General features: G+C 44.8%; 1 protein-coding gene across 6 annotated transcripts in view; it reads left to right on the plus strand.

The window, feature by feature from the left end:
* DNM1 (dynamin 1) overlaps nt 1–16197 on the plus strand; it is a 207770-nt gene that overhangs the window by 163564 nt on the left and 28009 nt on the right. For 5 of the 6 annotated variants that reach the window (XM_061604034.1, XM_061604032.1, XM_061604033.1 and 2 more), the window contains exons 18-19: nt 1069–1310; nt 1878–2096. In XM_061604034.1, coding sequence (XP_061460018.1) covers nt 1069–1310; nt 1878–2096 — 461 coding nt within the window. Of the gene's footprint in view, nt 1–1068; nt 1311–1877; nt 2097–16197 lie in introns of those variants that run through there. The other variant, XM_061604035.1, reaches the window with a different exon arrangement.

The following is a 16197-nucleotide window of genomic DNA, read 5'->3' on the forward strand; positions in this document are numbered from 1 at the left end:
CAAAAATGTGTACATATAGTCAAAATGGCATACAAAAATGTGTGAATGAGGAGAAATTTGCATTAAAATACTGGAGAATTTTCATGAGAATTTTTTTAAAATACAAATTACTGCAGAAATGCAGAGAACTTAATTTTAGATTGGAAAAATGAGGACTGAAATGGACAGATCCTTCTATTCTGGCAGTAGGAACAGGAGAGAAATTCAGTTCAGTTCACACTTTCTGAAACAATATAGGACCCAAACAGCCACCCTTCAAAATTTGCACTTATCTGAATTTTGCAGTGCAGTTCTGCAACCAAGCTATGTTTACAAAAATGCACCTATTAGGGAAAGGTGTGCACAAAATGAACATATTGGTAAAAGTAACATCCAAAAATGCATTATATTAGGAGAAACTGCTTGTAAAAATGTGTACACTAGTCAAAACTGCATACAAAAATGTGCTTATTAGGAGAAATCTGCACTACAATGCTGAAGAATTTTCAGGAGGAATCTGCAAATTGCTGCAGAAATGTGGAGAATCTGAATTTAAGATTAGATAAAATAGAACCTGGGAGAACTGAAATTGACAGATCGTTCCATCCCTAGTCCCTAGTTCCCACAATACCAGGCTTGGCCAAGTGGGGCAAAATGAGCTCCTGTAATTTACAAAGTGGGGAAGTTTAGGGATCCCACCCTCCCTTCTGCTTCATTGGCTAGTACATGGAATGGGGGAAATGGGACAGGGCATCATTGTTTCTCTTGCTTGTCAGCCATCATAATGACCTTTGGCTTGTTCTGTTGAAAATGAGAGCAGGTTTGGGGAAGATTCCTGCTTGTGTGGTTTTCCTTATATCCGTCCATTAATGCTTGCTCAGAAGTAAGTCCCATTGAGTTCAACGGAATTTACTTCCTATTAAGGGTACTTAGGATAGCAAAAATTTAAGCTGAAGACTACATGAAGGGACCTGGAATATCGAGGCCGGAGCTCGCTAAAATATGGCCTGGTAAGGTAGTATTTTAAGCATTTGTTTGTATTGCATATCTATTCTTAATGTCCACAGTCTCTGTTTTCCCTTTTGGCAGACAAAGGAATTTATCCACTCAGAACTTCTAGCAAACCTGTATTCCTGCAGTGACCAAAATACCCTGATGGAAGAATCTGCAGAGCAAGCCCAGCGGCGGGATGAGATGCTGCGCATGTACCATGCCTTGAAGGAGGCGCTGAACATCATCGGGGATATCAACACCACCACCATCAGCACTCCCTTGCCCCCGCCGGTGGACGACTCTTGGCTGCAGGTGCAGAACATACCGTCCGGACGCAGGTACCCGAGGCTCAGGGGGAGGCCCCTGCAGACCTTCCTGATGCCTCTTTTAGCAACTAGATGGGGCCTCCTACTGGAACGGGAAGGGGCATTCCAGTCTTGCACAGCAGCAGCTGCCGCATTTACAAAACATACCAGGGAATTGCTGGGACCTTGATGCCCAGAAGGTGCACAAAAGGCTTTTGGAGTCTGTATGAAGTCTCATGCCGGAGACTAGGGATGATAGTCGTCGTAGCTGGTTCTCCTGCCCCACCACCTGCCCCTGCCCCCTGTCCCTCCCTCAAGAGTTGAAGGTGGTTTGAAAGAGGGATTGCTGCACATCATCACGCTTTTGCCTCTGATAAACAGGTTTTAGTATTGTTTTAAACACCTGCAAAACCTGCTTGACCATGAGACAAAAGATATATGTGTTTATACGCCAAAGGAATAGATGCCTCCTTCAAACTATTTTCATCTCCCTTGAGGGCTAATCTGTCTCTACCCTGAAGGGTTCTTTAAGTTTGTCAGAGCATTTGGAGAGCATCCATGTCTGCATGTATAGGCCTGACACTTCCCTCTGTTTGATAGGTCTCCCACGTCCAGCCCTACACCACAGAGGAGAGCTCCGGCAGTCCCGCCCACCAGACCTGGATCGCGCGGCCCAGCTCCTGGACCTCCGCCTGCTGGTGGTCCCACCCTGGGTGGTGCTCCTCCTGTGCCCTCTAGGCCAGGGGCATCCCCTGACCCTTTTGGGCCTCCCCCTCAGGTTCCGTCTCGGCCCAACCGTGCACCTCCTGGTGTCCCCAGGTAAGTCTGGCTGTGCAGTGGGTGGAAAGGGGGGAAAGGCTTTGGGCGTTAGCTATGCTAGGGCCGCAAACCTCAGCCCACTTACTAGGGAGTAAGACCCATTGAACTCAGTGAGGCTTCCTTCAGAGTAAATATGCTTAGGATTCGGCTTAAGTACCCTTCCAGATGGTAATGGGATTCTCCTACTAGAACTTCATGCGAGTTTGCTCTTATGCTAGTTCCCCTTGAAAGAAGATTTTGAAACATAAGGGTTCTTTTTCCCCTTGGTGGATCTGAGGGAAAAGTGGTGTGGGAGGTCACTGGAGACAATACTACTGCCTGACATGGTGTGGTGACGTTGAAATATCAGTCAGAAAGGTGAGGTGCAAGGGCAGTGTTAGGGAGTGGCCTAGGGGCCCAAATCCCCTTCCTCACTTTTAAAAACGTTGTTTAAGTGGGCGTTACCAGCCCTGGTATCCAATGGGATTGTGTGCATGGTTAATGAGGCACGTTCAGTTTAGGAGAGGCCACGTCAATACAAACAGGAACTGAGCTGGAAGAGCAAACAGACTCTTGTGCGTTGAGGGTTTTTGAGAGGATATTGACCGAGACCTTTGGCAGGTCCCGTAGGAGGTACTGGTGGGTGCACCCCCAGGCACCACGTTAGCAACCCCTGGGTTATAGGGCAACTGAGCGTGTTGCAGACTGCAGTGCAGAGGAGACTCCAGCCAGCCACCATCTTAATTTCTTAAACACATAAATTAGCACATTTTATGTAAATTTGTGTCATAGGCCAGTCCCTCAAGTCTTTTAAGGACATAGCAATGCCCAGATGCAACTGGAGGATTTCTTTCTAGGTGTTTCCCATCCTGTTCCAATGTAACATTTTCAATCAAAGGAAAAAGATCAGTCTAGAATTTTCTCATGTGGAATCCACCCCCTCTGCACAGTGGCTAGAAAGGCAGTGCTGACTTACTGGTTTGGGAGAAGAACTGTGTCTCCTGCATGAATGCTCACCGCCCTGGAGATGAACATTTATGCTAGGAAGCCTCATAGAAATAACTCCCCTCTCTAGCCAGAGCAACCAGGGCAGAATTTATTCCATAAATCTCCCTGGAAGAAGCAAATGGTCCTGCTGACTTCTCTTGACACAGCGTGAAGAAAATGTAGCCAGAATTTGACACTGCATTTTAGACTTGACGTCCAGAAGAATGGTACTGCTGAAAATGATAGCCTGCCAAGGCCCCCTAGTAAAACATATTTCCCATAAAATGGCCCTATGGCCCTCTTCCTGGAGATCAGTCCAACCAAGTTCAGTAAATCTACTGTTAAGTAAATATTCACAATCCTATGGATATTTACCAAGAAGTAAGGCTGCAATCCTAACCCTACATACCAGGAGTAAGCCCCGTTGAATTCAATAGGACTTGCTTCTGAGTAGATATGGCTAGGTCGAGGCTTGCGCTGTAAGTCATACAATGAGAGTATGCCCTGTTGAATGTAGCAAGACTTTCTAACAAATAAACACATAAAAGACCAGGGTGCACACCTTTTACTGTAAACCGCCCAGAGAGTTTTGGCTATGGGGCAGTATATAAGTGCAATAAATAAATAACCAAAAATATTTTGATCTGCAAGTCAAATATCAGCGTTTGGGAATAACTTTGGTGTTGGTTTTAAACTATTGATTTTAAGCAAGAGAAGGCTGGTTTTTTGTTTTTTAAAGAAAGAACAAACAGCTGTCAAGAACTCGTACTGTTTTTTGATGCTTGAGAAGGAATCCAGGTATAAATGCTTTATTCCAAATAGCTGAACTTGAGAGATTGGTGTGGCAGATTGTCAGTATAGATTTTATTGCTTCCTACTGAGAAAGCCTGCCCAGGGTGTCTTAAAGAAGTTGATTGGATCTGCCCTCATCTTTTTAATAAGCCTTGACCCTAAAAAGTGAAATGGCAATGTGGATATTAATAACGACTTTTCCTTCACTTAACATGAGACCATTTGAGCACCCTAACCTTCACTAAGCTCCTGTTTCCTGCATTCCCTTCCTTGGACTCGGAGGACACCAGATACCAACAATTCATTCTCAATATACAGAAAATCAAACATATCCTGACAGGAATGAGTCAGAGGGTAGCAAGCACTAAAATATTTCCTGCTCCCCCATTTAGTCTGGTATAATAAGGTCTTAAATAGCATTGAGTAGAAAGGGATTCCAAAAGTCATCTAGTCAACCCCCTGACAATATAAGAAACCTGCCGTTGCAGTATCTCCGACAGGTGGCTCATTGTTCCCTTAATAATAGTAGTTGCCACACCAAAGTAGCTTTTCTAGAGTCACCCTCCACTCCAGGCAGATCTGTCCTACAAACTTAAAACGGGTTTAACAAATCCCAGGAATTGCAGTTTGCTGAGAATTCTCAGCTGGAGATCCTTAGTCTCCTCTCAGAACTGTACTTCCCAGGACAGTTTCCTGGAAAGAAGGAAAGACTGTTCACCCAGTTGAAGTCTATGGTGACAGCCAGCCCTGCCATTTGGCAGCGTGTCGGGAAGTTGGGTGCCGAACTATGCTTGCTGATTACCTTTTCTGACTGAGCACCGCCTTGTCCTAGCAAGCAAGTTTTGCCTCTGTATGCACACTGCAGATCTAGATTAGGATCAGAACATGGACAAGACTGCAGAAGGTGCAGGACACTGGTTTCTGCGTTTGTTGTAAAACAAGCAACACCTTGGTGTGCAAGTGGTAACTCCAACCAGCGGTGCTACTACCTGGCTCTTTCAGATGCATAGGCTCCATTCCTCATGTACAACATCCTTCTGCCTGTGGTTGTCAGCATGTGCTGCTGCTGCTGGCTCTGAGAGACAGATACTGTGTACAGCCTCATTGTGCTTCTCTCTCCTTCCAAGTCATCTTCTTTTTTCTTCTTTGAATTCACTTATAATTTGCTTCCGTTTCGGCTGCTTTCTGTTTGGGCTTGTGTGCAGTTTTCCCCCTGTTCCCAGCTCATTTCTCCATTGCCATACTCTTTTCCTTCTTTTATGCCCTTCTCTTCCACCATTTTTATTCTCATAGATGATGTATTCTATATACTGGCAGGCTGAAATGAATGAGGTTTTGCTCTCTTGTCTTTGTTCCTGCTCTGATTTCATCACCTATACGATGCTGCATTTTCCCTTTGTAAAAGTTTGGATCGTGGGCCACAGAGTGCTCCTACACAGCAGCAAAGAAAGGGGCCAGGTGTGTTGGCATATGTTTGCACACACTTGACTCCTGCGGGTCACACCTCTGGTCTCCTGTCCATCTGGCAGCAAATAGGGGATATTGTGGCAAAGGCACAGGCCACGTGATCCAGGCACTGGCTTCTATCTTTTCCTGCAATGCTTCTCATTTTATTCTCGTCAGAAGCTGTTTGACGGACACAGAGAGGAGGCCATTCCCACAACTACATGGAAGTGGGTTTTGCCTGCGTACTTCTTCCTGAATCTCTAGGGGACTTGCGAATTGCTTTGCTGGTGCTGGATGGGTCTTTGGGGAAGCCCATTGTATGCACTGTTCAGCTGAGATGTGAAAGTGACTTGCACGAGTCATTCCTTATTTGACAGAAAGTAACATCAGCACAGTCCCCAGTCAGATCAGGTTATATCCAACAGAGTTCTACACAGAGTAGACCCGTTTAAATTAATGGACCTGAGATAATCACGTCTATCACTTTCAATGGGTCTATTCTGAATAGGACTAACAACCCATTGGGTACACAACCCATCATTTCTTGGGGAAAGATATATATTGTATAAAATTCTGACAGCATCTAGAAAGGTAGGCGTGGTAGTCTGTTGCATTTTTAAGAGAGTCTTGGAACACCTTAGGGACATATTTATTATGGCGTAAGCTTTTTTGGACTTGTAGAGCCCTGTAGTCCACAGAAGCCTATGCTACAGTAATGTTTGTTAGGATTTAAGGTGCAACAAGACTCCTTGTTGATAATATTCTGAGTATCCCAGCTTGGTTTCCAAGAGTGTACAGCACCTCTCTCTCTCTCTCTCTCTCTCTCTCTCTCTCTCTCTCTCTCTCTCTCCCTCCCTCCCTCCCTCCCTCCCTCCCTCCCTCTCCCTCTCCCTCTCCCTCTCCCTCTCCCAACAACCCCTTCCTTCCACCAGTCTTTTCCACACTCGTCCTCCTCCATTCACCAGTGGCCCCAGATGGCAAGTCAGTGTTCTCTTGTGCCATCTCTTGTATATAGAATAAGATAGTTCACATTTGGCAGCTGGGCTAGAGTCCTCTTGTCACAAGTGAACAGACAACCATCTTCATTTGTTGCTGTGTGTTTTCCTTTTCTTTTTTTCTTCTTAAAAAACAAGCCAACAAACCTCTGGCTTTCCCGCACGGAGTGGAGAATACTGAATGGGGCCCAACCTGGGTGTGAAAGGAAGCATATCAGCCTTGTGAGATGTGTGTGCGGGGTCGTGTGCACTCATGCTTTGAAACTCCTGCGTGTGAGCCTATGCACAAGAGTGTAAACCCTGCAACCTGTTTTGTGAGAGTGGAGTATTTTGGGGTGGATTAATATTTATACACATGCCAAACAGGGTTGAGTACATATTATTGACATTAACTATTATTAGGGCTACAACCTGATGAAAGGAATTCTAGTTAATAATATGACTTTGAGTTGATTAACCATTAAGTGTGCATAAATTTACACATGGGTAAAAACATTGCTTCTGAAAGCAAGAAGCATCCTCTATTTTTATGGCCCATACGTGTGTCGCAGCAGACATCATCTTAGAAGAGACATTCCTTCCCACGTGAGGGAGAAAGGTGTGTGTGTCCTTTTAAAGATGGCACTTACCATTTGTGTTTTTTATAAGCACTTGTATTAGAATATATGTTTTAAAATGTTTGCTGTCTTTTTTTGGAGACTAAGGCTGCAGTCCTATACCCACCTACCTGGGAGTAAGCCTCACTGAAAGGAAATCAACGGTAGTTCCTTCCTAGTAGATAATATAGGGCTGCACTGTAAAGATCTTTTCAGTTTATTAATCTAATCTAATTGTTATATGGCTTCTTGGCTTGGATTGATGGGGAAGGCACCTTGATGGGGTGGCTGCTGCTGCAGTGCCAGGTGACTACATGTGCTTGTTTAGTCCTGGACCTGTGGTCAGATGCAAACTCTGTTGTTAACCCTTGTCAGATGTAAATGTATGTTCAATAACATTGTACAATAGTTTAGTGCAGCGATGGGGGAACCTGTGGCCCTGTTGATATCGCTGGACAGCAACTTCCAGCAGCCCCATCCATGACACATGGTCAAGGATGATGGGAATTGTAGTCCAGCAACATTTGGAGGGCCACCAGTTAGCCACCCCTGGTTTAGTGGGATAGTCCAGTAATCTGAAGACGGCAGCTGTGTCAACGGGTGTTCATGCAATGTAATGAGAATGATCCCTGTTTGGACATATGCACGAACAATTTTAGTTTCGAATGTGGAAGAATGCAGTTTTCGAGTGTGATTGAGGGCTGTGAAAAGAAGTGGTTTACATTTGCATTAGCACACTTTACATGTGACCTGTGGGGAGAAGCTGCATTCTTCCTGAGCTACATTGCTACCAGAGAGCTGTATGCTAGTAAAGTACCCCATCCAGGCAAGTAAAGGGAATGCATCTTCCTACAGTAGCCAGAGATTTGGGGAGGGGGGGCAATCTTTACAGAAGAGATGGAGAACGTGTGGCCCTCTAGATATTGTTGGCCTCCAGCTCCCCTCATCCAGCACAGCTCCTGGTCCGGGGTGATGGGAGTTGTACAGTGAAATCTTCAGGGCCCCAGGATCTCCATCCCTGCTTTATAGCCCAAAAAGGTGTCCTTTTTGAATAGACTTGTTACAAGTAATCAAGGATTCCCATGGGATAGTTGAAATGCATTTAGGCTGTTCACACATACATACCTTGTGCGATGTGAGCCTGGCTGTGGCTTTGCTGTACTCACGCTTTTGTGGACAGATGTGCAGACTTTCAACCCGAATTGGGTTCAGGGGCAACCAGTTCTGCCCGTTTCGAGGAGACGTTGGCTGTGCAGAGTGCCGATTGACTGACTCTTACGGCACTTGCAAAGCCACTCCCCCTGCAACTAGAACAATGTTTTCAGTTAAAAACAAATAAATACACTGTGAGTTTTATTTGAGAAAGTGCAGAATCAATAATTTGACTGGATAAATATGTTAGGCACCTGGGGGGAGTAGTTAAAAAAGCAAGCCCCCAAAGCCTGCCTGAAACATGGGGGGGGGGGAGAGGCAGAAATATTTGCTGGAGTCAGCACGAGATACATGTGGCACAGTCTGCTGCCTATGGTGAAGAACACTATGGCTCCCCCACAATCGCCTTCTACATATATACATGCAGTCAATCAGACTGGTAGTGAACTCTTACTTCAACACAAGTGCCAGGACAACATCCTCCACCACACCAGTGCTTCGTGGGTGCTGCAGACACAGCTCTGCCCTCCAGTACCTTGCCACAGTTCTCCACACACAAACACACACACGCAGATAGCGGCACCTGCTGTCCAGGGTAGCTGCCTCACTCTGCCTGGGGCAGTAGAGGAGAAGCCCTGGGGTAAAGCAGCAGCGCTCAACCCACAGCAGATACTCTACTCTCACCTCTGGAGGCAGGTAAGTTAGTATGCAGCCTTCCCGTCGTTTTGTCTGGCGGTGCCCTTAAAGTGCCAGCGGCCATGTGTTTTACAGGTGATCGAATGCGTACGGTTCTGTGCAAGCGTGTGCACTGCTGTACCTGTACGATTCTGCCGAGGGTGCAAGGGTGCTGGGGTATGTGTTGCGTCTGTTGATGCAGGCACGGTTTTGTATGTCCAGGGGAGAGTGCATCCTGAAGTGGAACTGTGCTTGTGTGAGTACCCGGGCATAACTGAGAGTGTACGTGTGGGTTCTTGGGTGTGTCTGCTTCGGCTTCTACATGTCCGTCTACATGTATGTACTGGTGAGTGGGTCATGGCGCCTTTCCACAAGTATCTGTGGGGGTGGGGTGGGGGTGCACGCGTGTGCGTGCATGGCTTCGTTTTCCAGACGGCGTGGCCTCTTGCCTCAAATTGTCTGAACAGCCATGTCGCTCTCGTGTTGTCTTTCAGAATCACTATCAGTGACCCTTGAAGATTGGCGGCTACGGTATGTTCTTCACTCACACCCATCCGTGCCCCCAGCCTCTAGTGATGCATGAATCAATGTTAGTGTTACCCCCCACCCCATGCCTCCTCATCTGCCCCCCCCCGTTCTGCCACTTGCCTCACCTGGATCGTTCTTATAGATGTTCTGGTCGTCAGAACCAGGCCCCAGGTTCCCACTTGATAGAGCTCTTTATTATTATTATTATTGTTATTATTATTATTATTTCCATTTATAGACCGCTTACTATCTAAAAGATCTCAAAGCGGTTTACAATAGAATACACAAGGTACAATAAAAAAAAATCAAATTAATTTGTAGTCAAAATTTGGTGAAATTTTTGGCTGCCATTAATTTAAATTATTAAAAAAGGAAATGATTTGATTTCCCCCCCCCCCATAGTCATAGCAACATAAGGAAACTGCCTTGTATGGAGTCAGATCTTTACGGACTTCTGTACGTTTCAGTTGGGCTTGCATCAGAACAATACCGGGTGGATTCTACCCACTGGTTAGTTTTATACAAAGCTTCCTCCATCCCAGTGCACTTGAGTTGGGAATTCCCATTTCCAGTGGAGTGAAGCCACATGGGTGGGATGAGTGACCAGTGCTAGGCAAAGCAAGCATTGCTCCATAGATATGCTCTGGGAGTGCCACTCCCACTGCTAAGTTTTGGCCCTGCCAGCCAAGCAGTGGATTTCAAATGGAAACAGGAAACAAGGTATGTGCCACTTTTGACCTTTCCCAGCTCTGTGGCTCTGTCTCCTGGTTTTAACACATCCAAAACTTGCTGCCTGAGTGTCCATTCCGTCTTTTGTCTTGTCAGGGCCGCCTCTGCAGTCCATGCAGCTAATTGTGCAAAATCCTAACTAAGCAACAATAGTGGTGCTTTCCTCCTACATGCACCCGTACTCTCTCTCTCTCTCTCTCTCTCTCTCTCTCTCTCTCTCTCTTTCCCATATGTTTCCTTTTCTGGTTTAGGGCCAAAGCACAAAACTGGCAGCACAGGAAGATATGGGCTGTTAGGGGGTGGCCAAGTGGCCCCTTCTCTCTTCTTTTAAACTTTTCTTTTTTAAAAAAACTGCTTATGGAATAGCTTTCTTCTGAAAGTTGGCCTGAATTTAATGCTATGCATATGAATTAGCATGTGCAAATTTGTGTCAACAGCATGTGCCCCAAGTCTATTAATGATTTAACAATGCCCCTGATGGGATCCTGCCATACAAGACACATCCTTTTGGGTGTTGCCTTTCCCTACTCAGTTTGTTCTTTACTTTTTATTAGATATAAACCACACTGCAGAAAAATCATACACAACTACTTTCAGACATGACTTTGGCAATGCTTGGAAAGTTCATTTTAAAAAGGAATTCTAGTTCAAGTTCATCCTGTCCAAAAACAAGCTAGTTCATCTTTTTTACAAAACAAACTTATTCAGTTCAAGTTTTTCCTCTGCCATTTTCTTCATTATTTGGAATGTTACAAGTTGCCTTGCTAAAGTATACAGTCCAAAAGTAAATCAGGAGCCACACACGATAATAAGATGTCTGATAGACAAATTGTCAACGTTTGACGTTTTCCCCATAATTGTACTTCCATACTAGAAAAAGGTTGCCCTGTTTAATTTGTGCCAGCCACACAGGCACAAGGCATCATTCGTTTTGTTCCTGTATCTGTACTTCTCCCTGCAAGCTGCTCCTGTTGGAAGAGAGTGAATCTCTTCAGCAAGGAAGATACAGGAAACGGCTCTCAAAAGTAATCACTACAGTTACATTTCAGTTAGCCTAAAACAACATTAAAAATACACACACACACATACAGAGGTAGTAGAATAATTGTTATAGCAATGGTGGTCTCTCTGCTGGTAAGGGAGGTGGGGAGGGAGGCAGAGGCCACTACTCAGATCTTTGCACGTCAAACCAAGCGCAACCCCCCCACTCAGCCAGCAAGCATAATCTCTCTCACTCAACCACCTCCTGGACCCTGCCTTGCCACCGACTAAGGGACACACATCCAAGCAATCATTTTCCCCTGAGACGCAAAAAAGCTAAAATACTGCAAATGCAGCACAATAGCTAGAGAGGGTGGTGGCGGCCACTTTATTCACACACACATACACACACATGTATGTTGTCATCTTTCACCTCCACAGTTCTTTATCTCCATTCTGCTGCTGCCTCCTTCTCCTCCTCTATCCATGTTCTTGTCCTCCGGCTCCTTTTCCCCTCCGTTCCATTCTTCACCACCACCATCCATTTTTTTAAACAATTGTTTTCTCCACTCCACCCCATCTCACTCTCCACCTCCTTCCTCGTCGCCCCCTACACACCCACAGAACATGAGGGAAGAGCGACACTGCACAGAAGCCCAGTTTGAGACACATGATTTTCATCCACAAATCAGAGGAGCAGAAGACTTCCCCTGCTTTCCCCCCCCCCCAAGTAATGCCCAAACGTAATGCTGGAAACATTACAATTACTCCACAAAAGTAATAAAATTACTCCTAGTTCTATTACAATCAAAATGTAAAGGAATTACCCACTCATTCCTCAAAAAAGTAATGAATTACATTTAATTTGTTACTTGTAACTAATTACTTCCAAGCTCTGGTCTCTGGTCTTCAGCTTCTGTAAAACAGGAGACACCCCTAAGCCTCTTTGCAAAGTTTTCACATTGCCTTTTGTGGGGAGGGGAATTCTTTTAACATTCAGCCACATTTATTGTGTAGTAGTATTTGCAGTAAATAACTTCTAGGTACTACCTGATTTCAGGTGGACCCAACACAGGAAAAATGCATCCTGGTTGCTAGGGAAAAAAGAAGGGCAAACTATGGGGATTCTAAGGACTAGAAGAAAAAAAAGACAGAAACAGGGAAAGTGCACTAAAAGAGAAGGCAACACAGCTGCTCTTTAAAACTCCAGGGATTCCCATTGCATGGTGTCCAAACAACTCACTTATCAGTCACAGATCTGACTCCACCCCTTGGGTAATAATGTTGGAGAATTCTTTCTCCTGGGGATCTTTTGCTGGGGGTCCTTTAAGTAATCAGTGACACAGTCTTAAAGCAAAGAGGTAGGCCTTTATTTCTACAAGCATATGTAGGGTCAGTTCCCCAGAAAGTCTGGAAAGGGCTGCAAAGAGGTGTGGTGTGCACATATCTTTTATAGAGTACAGTTACAGCATGTGACAATGATTTAACCAATCCCCCAAGTTTCTTCCCCTTGTAACATAACAGTTTCTTTCCTCTTGAAATATTTCCAACCAACCAGATAGCTTTATTAAAATGAATACATGTATATTCATAATCAAGTAGATAACTTCCATCTTATTGTCTTGTTGTCTTTTTAGATTAATGTCAATCTGTTCCCTTGACTGGTATACCACTGTTCTACTGTCATATATTACTGATGATCTTGTACCGTTCTGAAACCAATCTGTACCCTACATTCCATTCTTTCATGGCTTCTGATCATTCAAGCTGGTCAAGGAACATCTCTAGGACATAACGGCATGTTCCTTGGGTGAAGCCATAATGTAAGACTGAGATTGGCTTACCTTAGAATAACTGGAAGTTCTATACACTGCTATAGAAAAGGATTAATTTCAGATCACCATATTATAGCTGAAGGCCATATAATATAAAAATGGTTAGGGAACAAAAAATCAACATCAAACTAAAATTTTATCTTGTCTTCCACTTCTGATTCTGTTATGAAGATTTTCCCTTAGCTGCTCTATAATATCAGAAAACTAGTTTCCAAGATCACATAGTAAAAAGTATATTAATCAAGAGAAACAATACTAAATAAATGATCTGCGGTCATGCATTTAGTCATTCTTGGCACAGCAAGATGCTCAGGAATTTGCAGCAAGGTGGGCTTGACCTTTTTCTGTTTTCCGTACACACGGGCCTGTTTTTTTTAATGCCTGCTGTGTGTGAATAAAGGAAAGAAATCTATTTCTCCTTTATCAGTTTTCAAGGGCCCAAATTGCTTGGGGCCAGGACTTATTTCACAGAAATTGTTAAAAAGGGTACCTGCACATTTTGCTCTACAGCTTTATTTCGAGAATGGCTAAAGACTTTTTTTTTTAAATGAAAGCTCAGATTCTGGGCTACCTGGTGGGGGTCACTGGTGCCTGCAGGTGATGGGTTGGTGACCTTTGCTGTAGGAGGTAAACATCCCTTCTTGAACCTTCCCATCCACTTGAACCTGCTGCTGTCGATCTTTCCCCTTTTCTCTCCATTGGAACAAGAGACCCGTTCCCAGCCTGTCTTGCATTCTCTGTCTCTCGTTTCCTTTCTCTGTCCCTAAACTTTGCAGCAGCATATTTGCTGAACACCAAAGAAACCAAGGTGGCCCAAGAGCCTTGGCAAGCATTGTTCTGTTTTGGCTTTCCGGTTAAGGTAGGAAGAGAAATCACAAGAGGAGATGCAGCAGCAAAAGAGAGGAGATGGCAATGAGAAATGGGATGTTTATTGCTCTGTGCAAGCAATAAAGCAACCCAAATGCTGAGCCTGTAGCTGAGAAAGACAGGACCTAAGGTTAGCCTAAATAATAGGCACTGCATAGCTCTGCTTAGAGTCATGTAATTTATTACATACAACATTTGAAAGCAATTCAGGCCCCCATCCCTGTATGTGCACATGCAAAAAGAGTACACAAACAGAAGGACTAGACAGATTTGTTTTTAAGCATGCAATTCTTATCATGGTGTGGTCCTGTGCTGGATAACAGATGCCACGCTTGCACAGCAAACAGCATTCTGCGTAGCTCGTACAGCCTGTACCATAGCAGCTGCTTACAAGTGTGGGGAAGGAGGGGGTGGGGAAGAGAGAGAAACCAGAAAGCCTCTGGCTTCTGGTTCTATCCAAAGCAGGAATCATGTTTTGTTGTTTCCTAACAAGCCACGATCAGGACACCAAAAACTAAAGCCACCCCTCTCCTGGGGGTTGTTTCTCTCACTCATGCCAAGGTTAGGAGCAAGGCAGGAGGAATCGGGCAGTGTGCTTATTCATGCTAAAGGACGAGGAGCCAGAAAAATATTTCTTTTTTGTTGTTGGTGAATGTGGCCTGAGACAGAAAAGAGCAGGCAAAGGCAGAAAGCTGAGGAACTGTGGTAACAAGGACTAGGCAGAGTTAGGAAAGCCCTTGTATATGTTTGTCTGTGCACGAATGAGACATTCTGGGGGGGGCGGGGGGGGCAGGGGCACCTCTTTTTGAGAGATACACAGACCTGATTCCAGAGCATCCTGATGCGGGGATAGCTCTTGTAAACTTTATCTGGGCTAACGGCATGGGATTGTACAAGGCAGAGAATGAGGGGAGGGCAATGGTATGGTGCAGGGGCTCAGTCTCCCAAGCAGATCCCTGTATAATTACCAGTGAATTTGTAGCTGTGGAGTGTGAGAGGCATATGTCGCAGCTCCGGGGGCTGGAACTTGGCGATCCATTGTCACAGCAGTTTGGCAGTAACTGTGTTGCTTCCACAGCATCATCTCTTTCCTGCTTCCAGCCAGCCCTCTTCAACAACAGCGACTCAGAGGTTGTCATTCAGCTCTTTTAAGGCCGTATAGAACCAGAGTTGGTCTTGTTCAGGAGGCTTGGCTGTTGTTCGTGCTTCCTTCTGGGACTCGCTGTTAGGAAACTTTGCCTGCCCAGAGCCTAGATCACAAAGATCATCACGGAAGTCACTAGGAATCACTTTCCAATTTTGTGATAGCCAGAAGGCCTTGCCAACAAGTCATTAGGGCCAGAAGGCTATTAAGCTATTGTTTGGTTTGTCTCACTAATCTACCGTGCTTGCCAACTCCCAAGCAAATTGGGGCTGATTTACCACGAATTGCAGGGCAGATCATCTCAATTTTCCTAAGACTTTTAAACTCTCTGTGAAGGCGATGGTTGAAGATGATGACTCTTTAGAAAAGTGAAGAGCACTCGTCTTGGGAAAAGAGGTGAATGCTCACAGGTATAGCCGCTTCATGTTACCAAGTTTCTACATAACACCCATGTAGGAAATTACTGTTTCTGTGTGTAGGTCGTGATGTATGAAAAAACATGTAAATAGCTATATGTATATCCATGCTGGGAAGCTGTGCCTCATCCTGGGCAGTGCCAAGTTTAGACCATCACAAAATGGCACTCCTTTGCTCTAGTTGGAGCACATTAAAAAAAGACAACAGATGTAGGAGAGGAAAATGGTAGACTAAAGCAAACTTTCATGGCGGACCACGGTAAGGCAGGGTCTTAATCACAGCTTCTGTTCAGATATTCTCACAGTGGTTTACATGCATGTAGAATCATCAGTCTGCCCACAGATTCTTTAACCCCTCCATAGACATATATATTGTGCAAGAACCCACAGGGCTGTAGCCATCGGGAAGGTGATTGTGAAGGCCCAACCTCTTTGGGGTACTCTAGAATCCCAACCTATTCAAGCCACATGATATCCATACTCAGTGGCAATCCCACCCTCGCAAAACTTATCTAGGTGGTAAAACTTATCTGTTGATAACCTTGAGGCTATCCAGTAGGTTAAGGGAAGTTACAGGAAATTAATCTTAAGTGCCAACTGAATCCGTCCCCCAAAAGCTTAGGACACCTAAAATGGATGCACCAAAAATGAATGTATTTTTAAATTTCTATGCCACACTTTTAATCTATTGTCAGGGCAGCTTACACAGTAAAAATGAAACAAGTAACGAAATTAAGTACCATACAGTAAAACTGGCAATAAAATAAAAACAAGCACATCGCCATCTGCCTGGAGGTTGGCACAAGCTAGGCTTCTCTGGTGCCTTCCTGTCTCGTACTGAAGCAGTTGGGGTGACATAAATGAGGGTGAAGTGGTTCTTGAGCTGAAGGGTGTGCACAAGAGATGCTTCCCCTTGAACATGCTGTAGCTCAAACCCAGCCTCTCACACCAGTCTGAGGCTGTGAAGGGCCCTTTGTTG

This window comes from Rhineura floridana, chromosome 20 (genome assembly GCF_030035675.1).
Source record: "Rhineura floridana isolate rRhiFlo1 chromosome 20, rRhiFlo1.hap2, whole genome shotgun sequence".
In the NCBI taxonomy this organism is placed as follows: domain Eukaryota; kingdom Metazoa; phylum Chordata; class Lepidosauria; order Squamata; family Rhineuridae; genus Rhineura; species Rhineura floridana.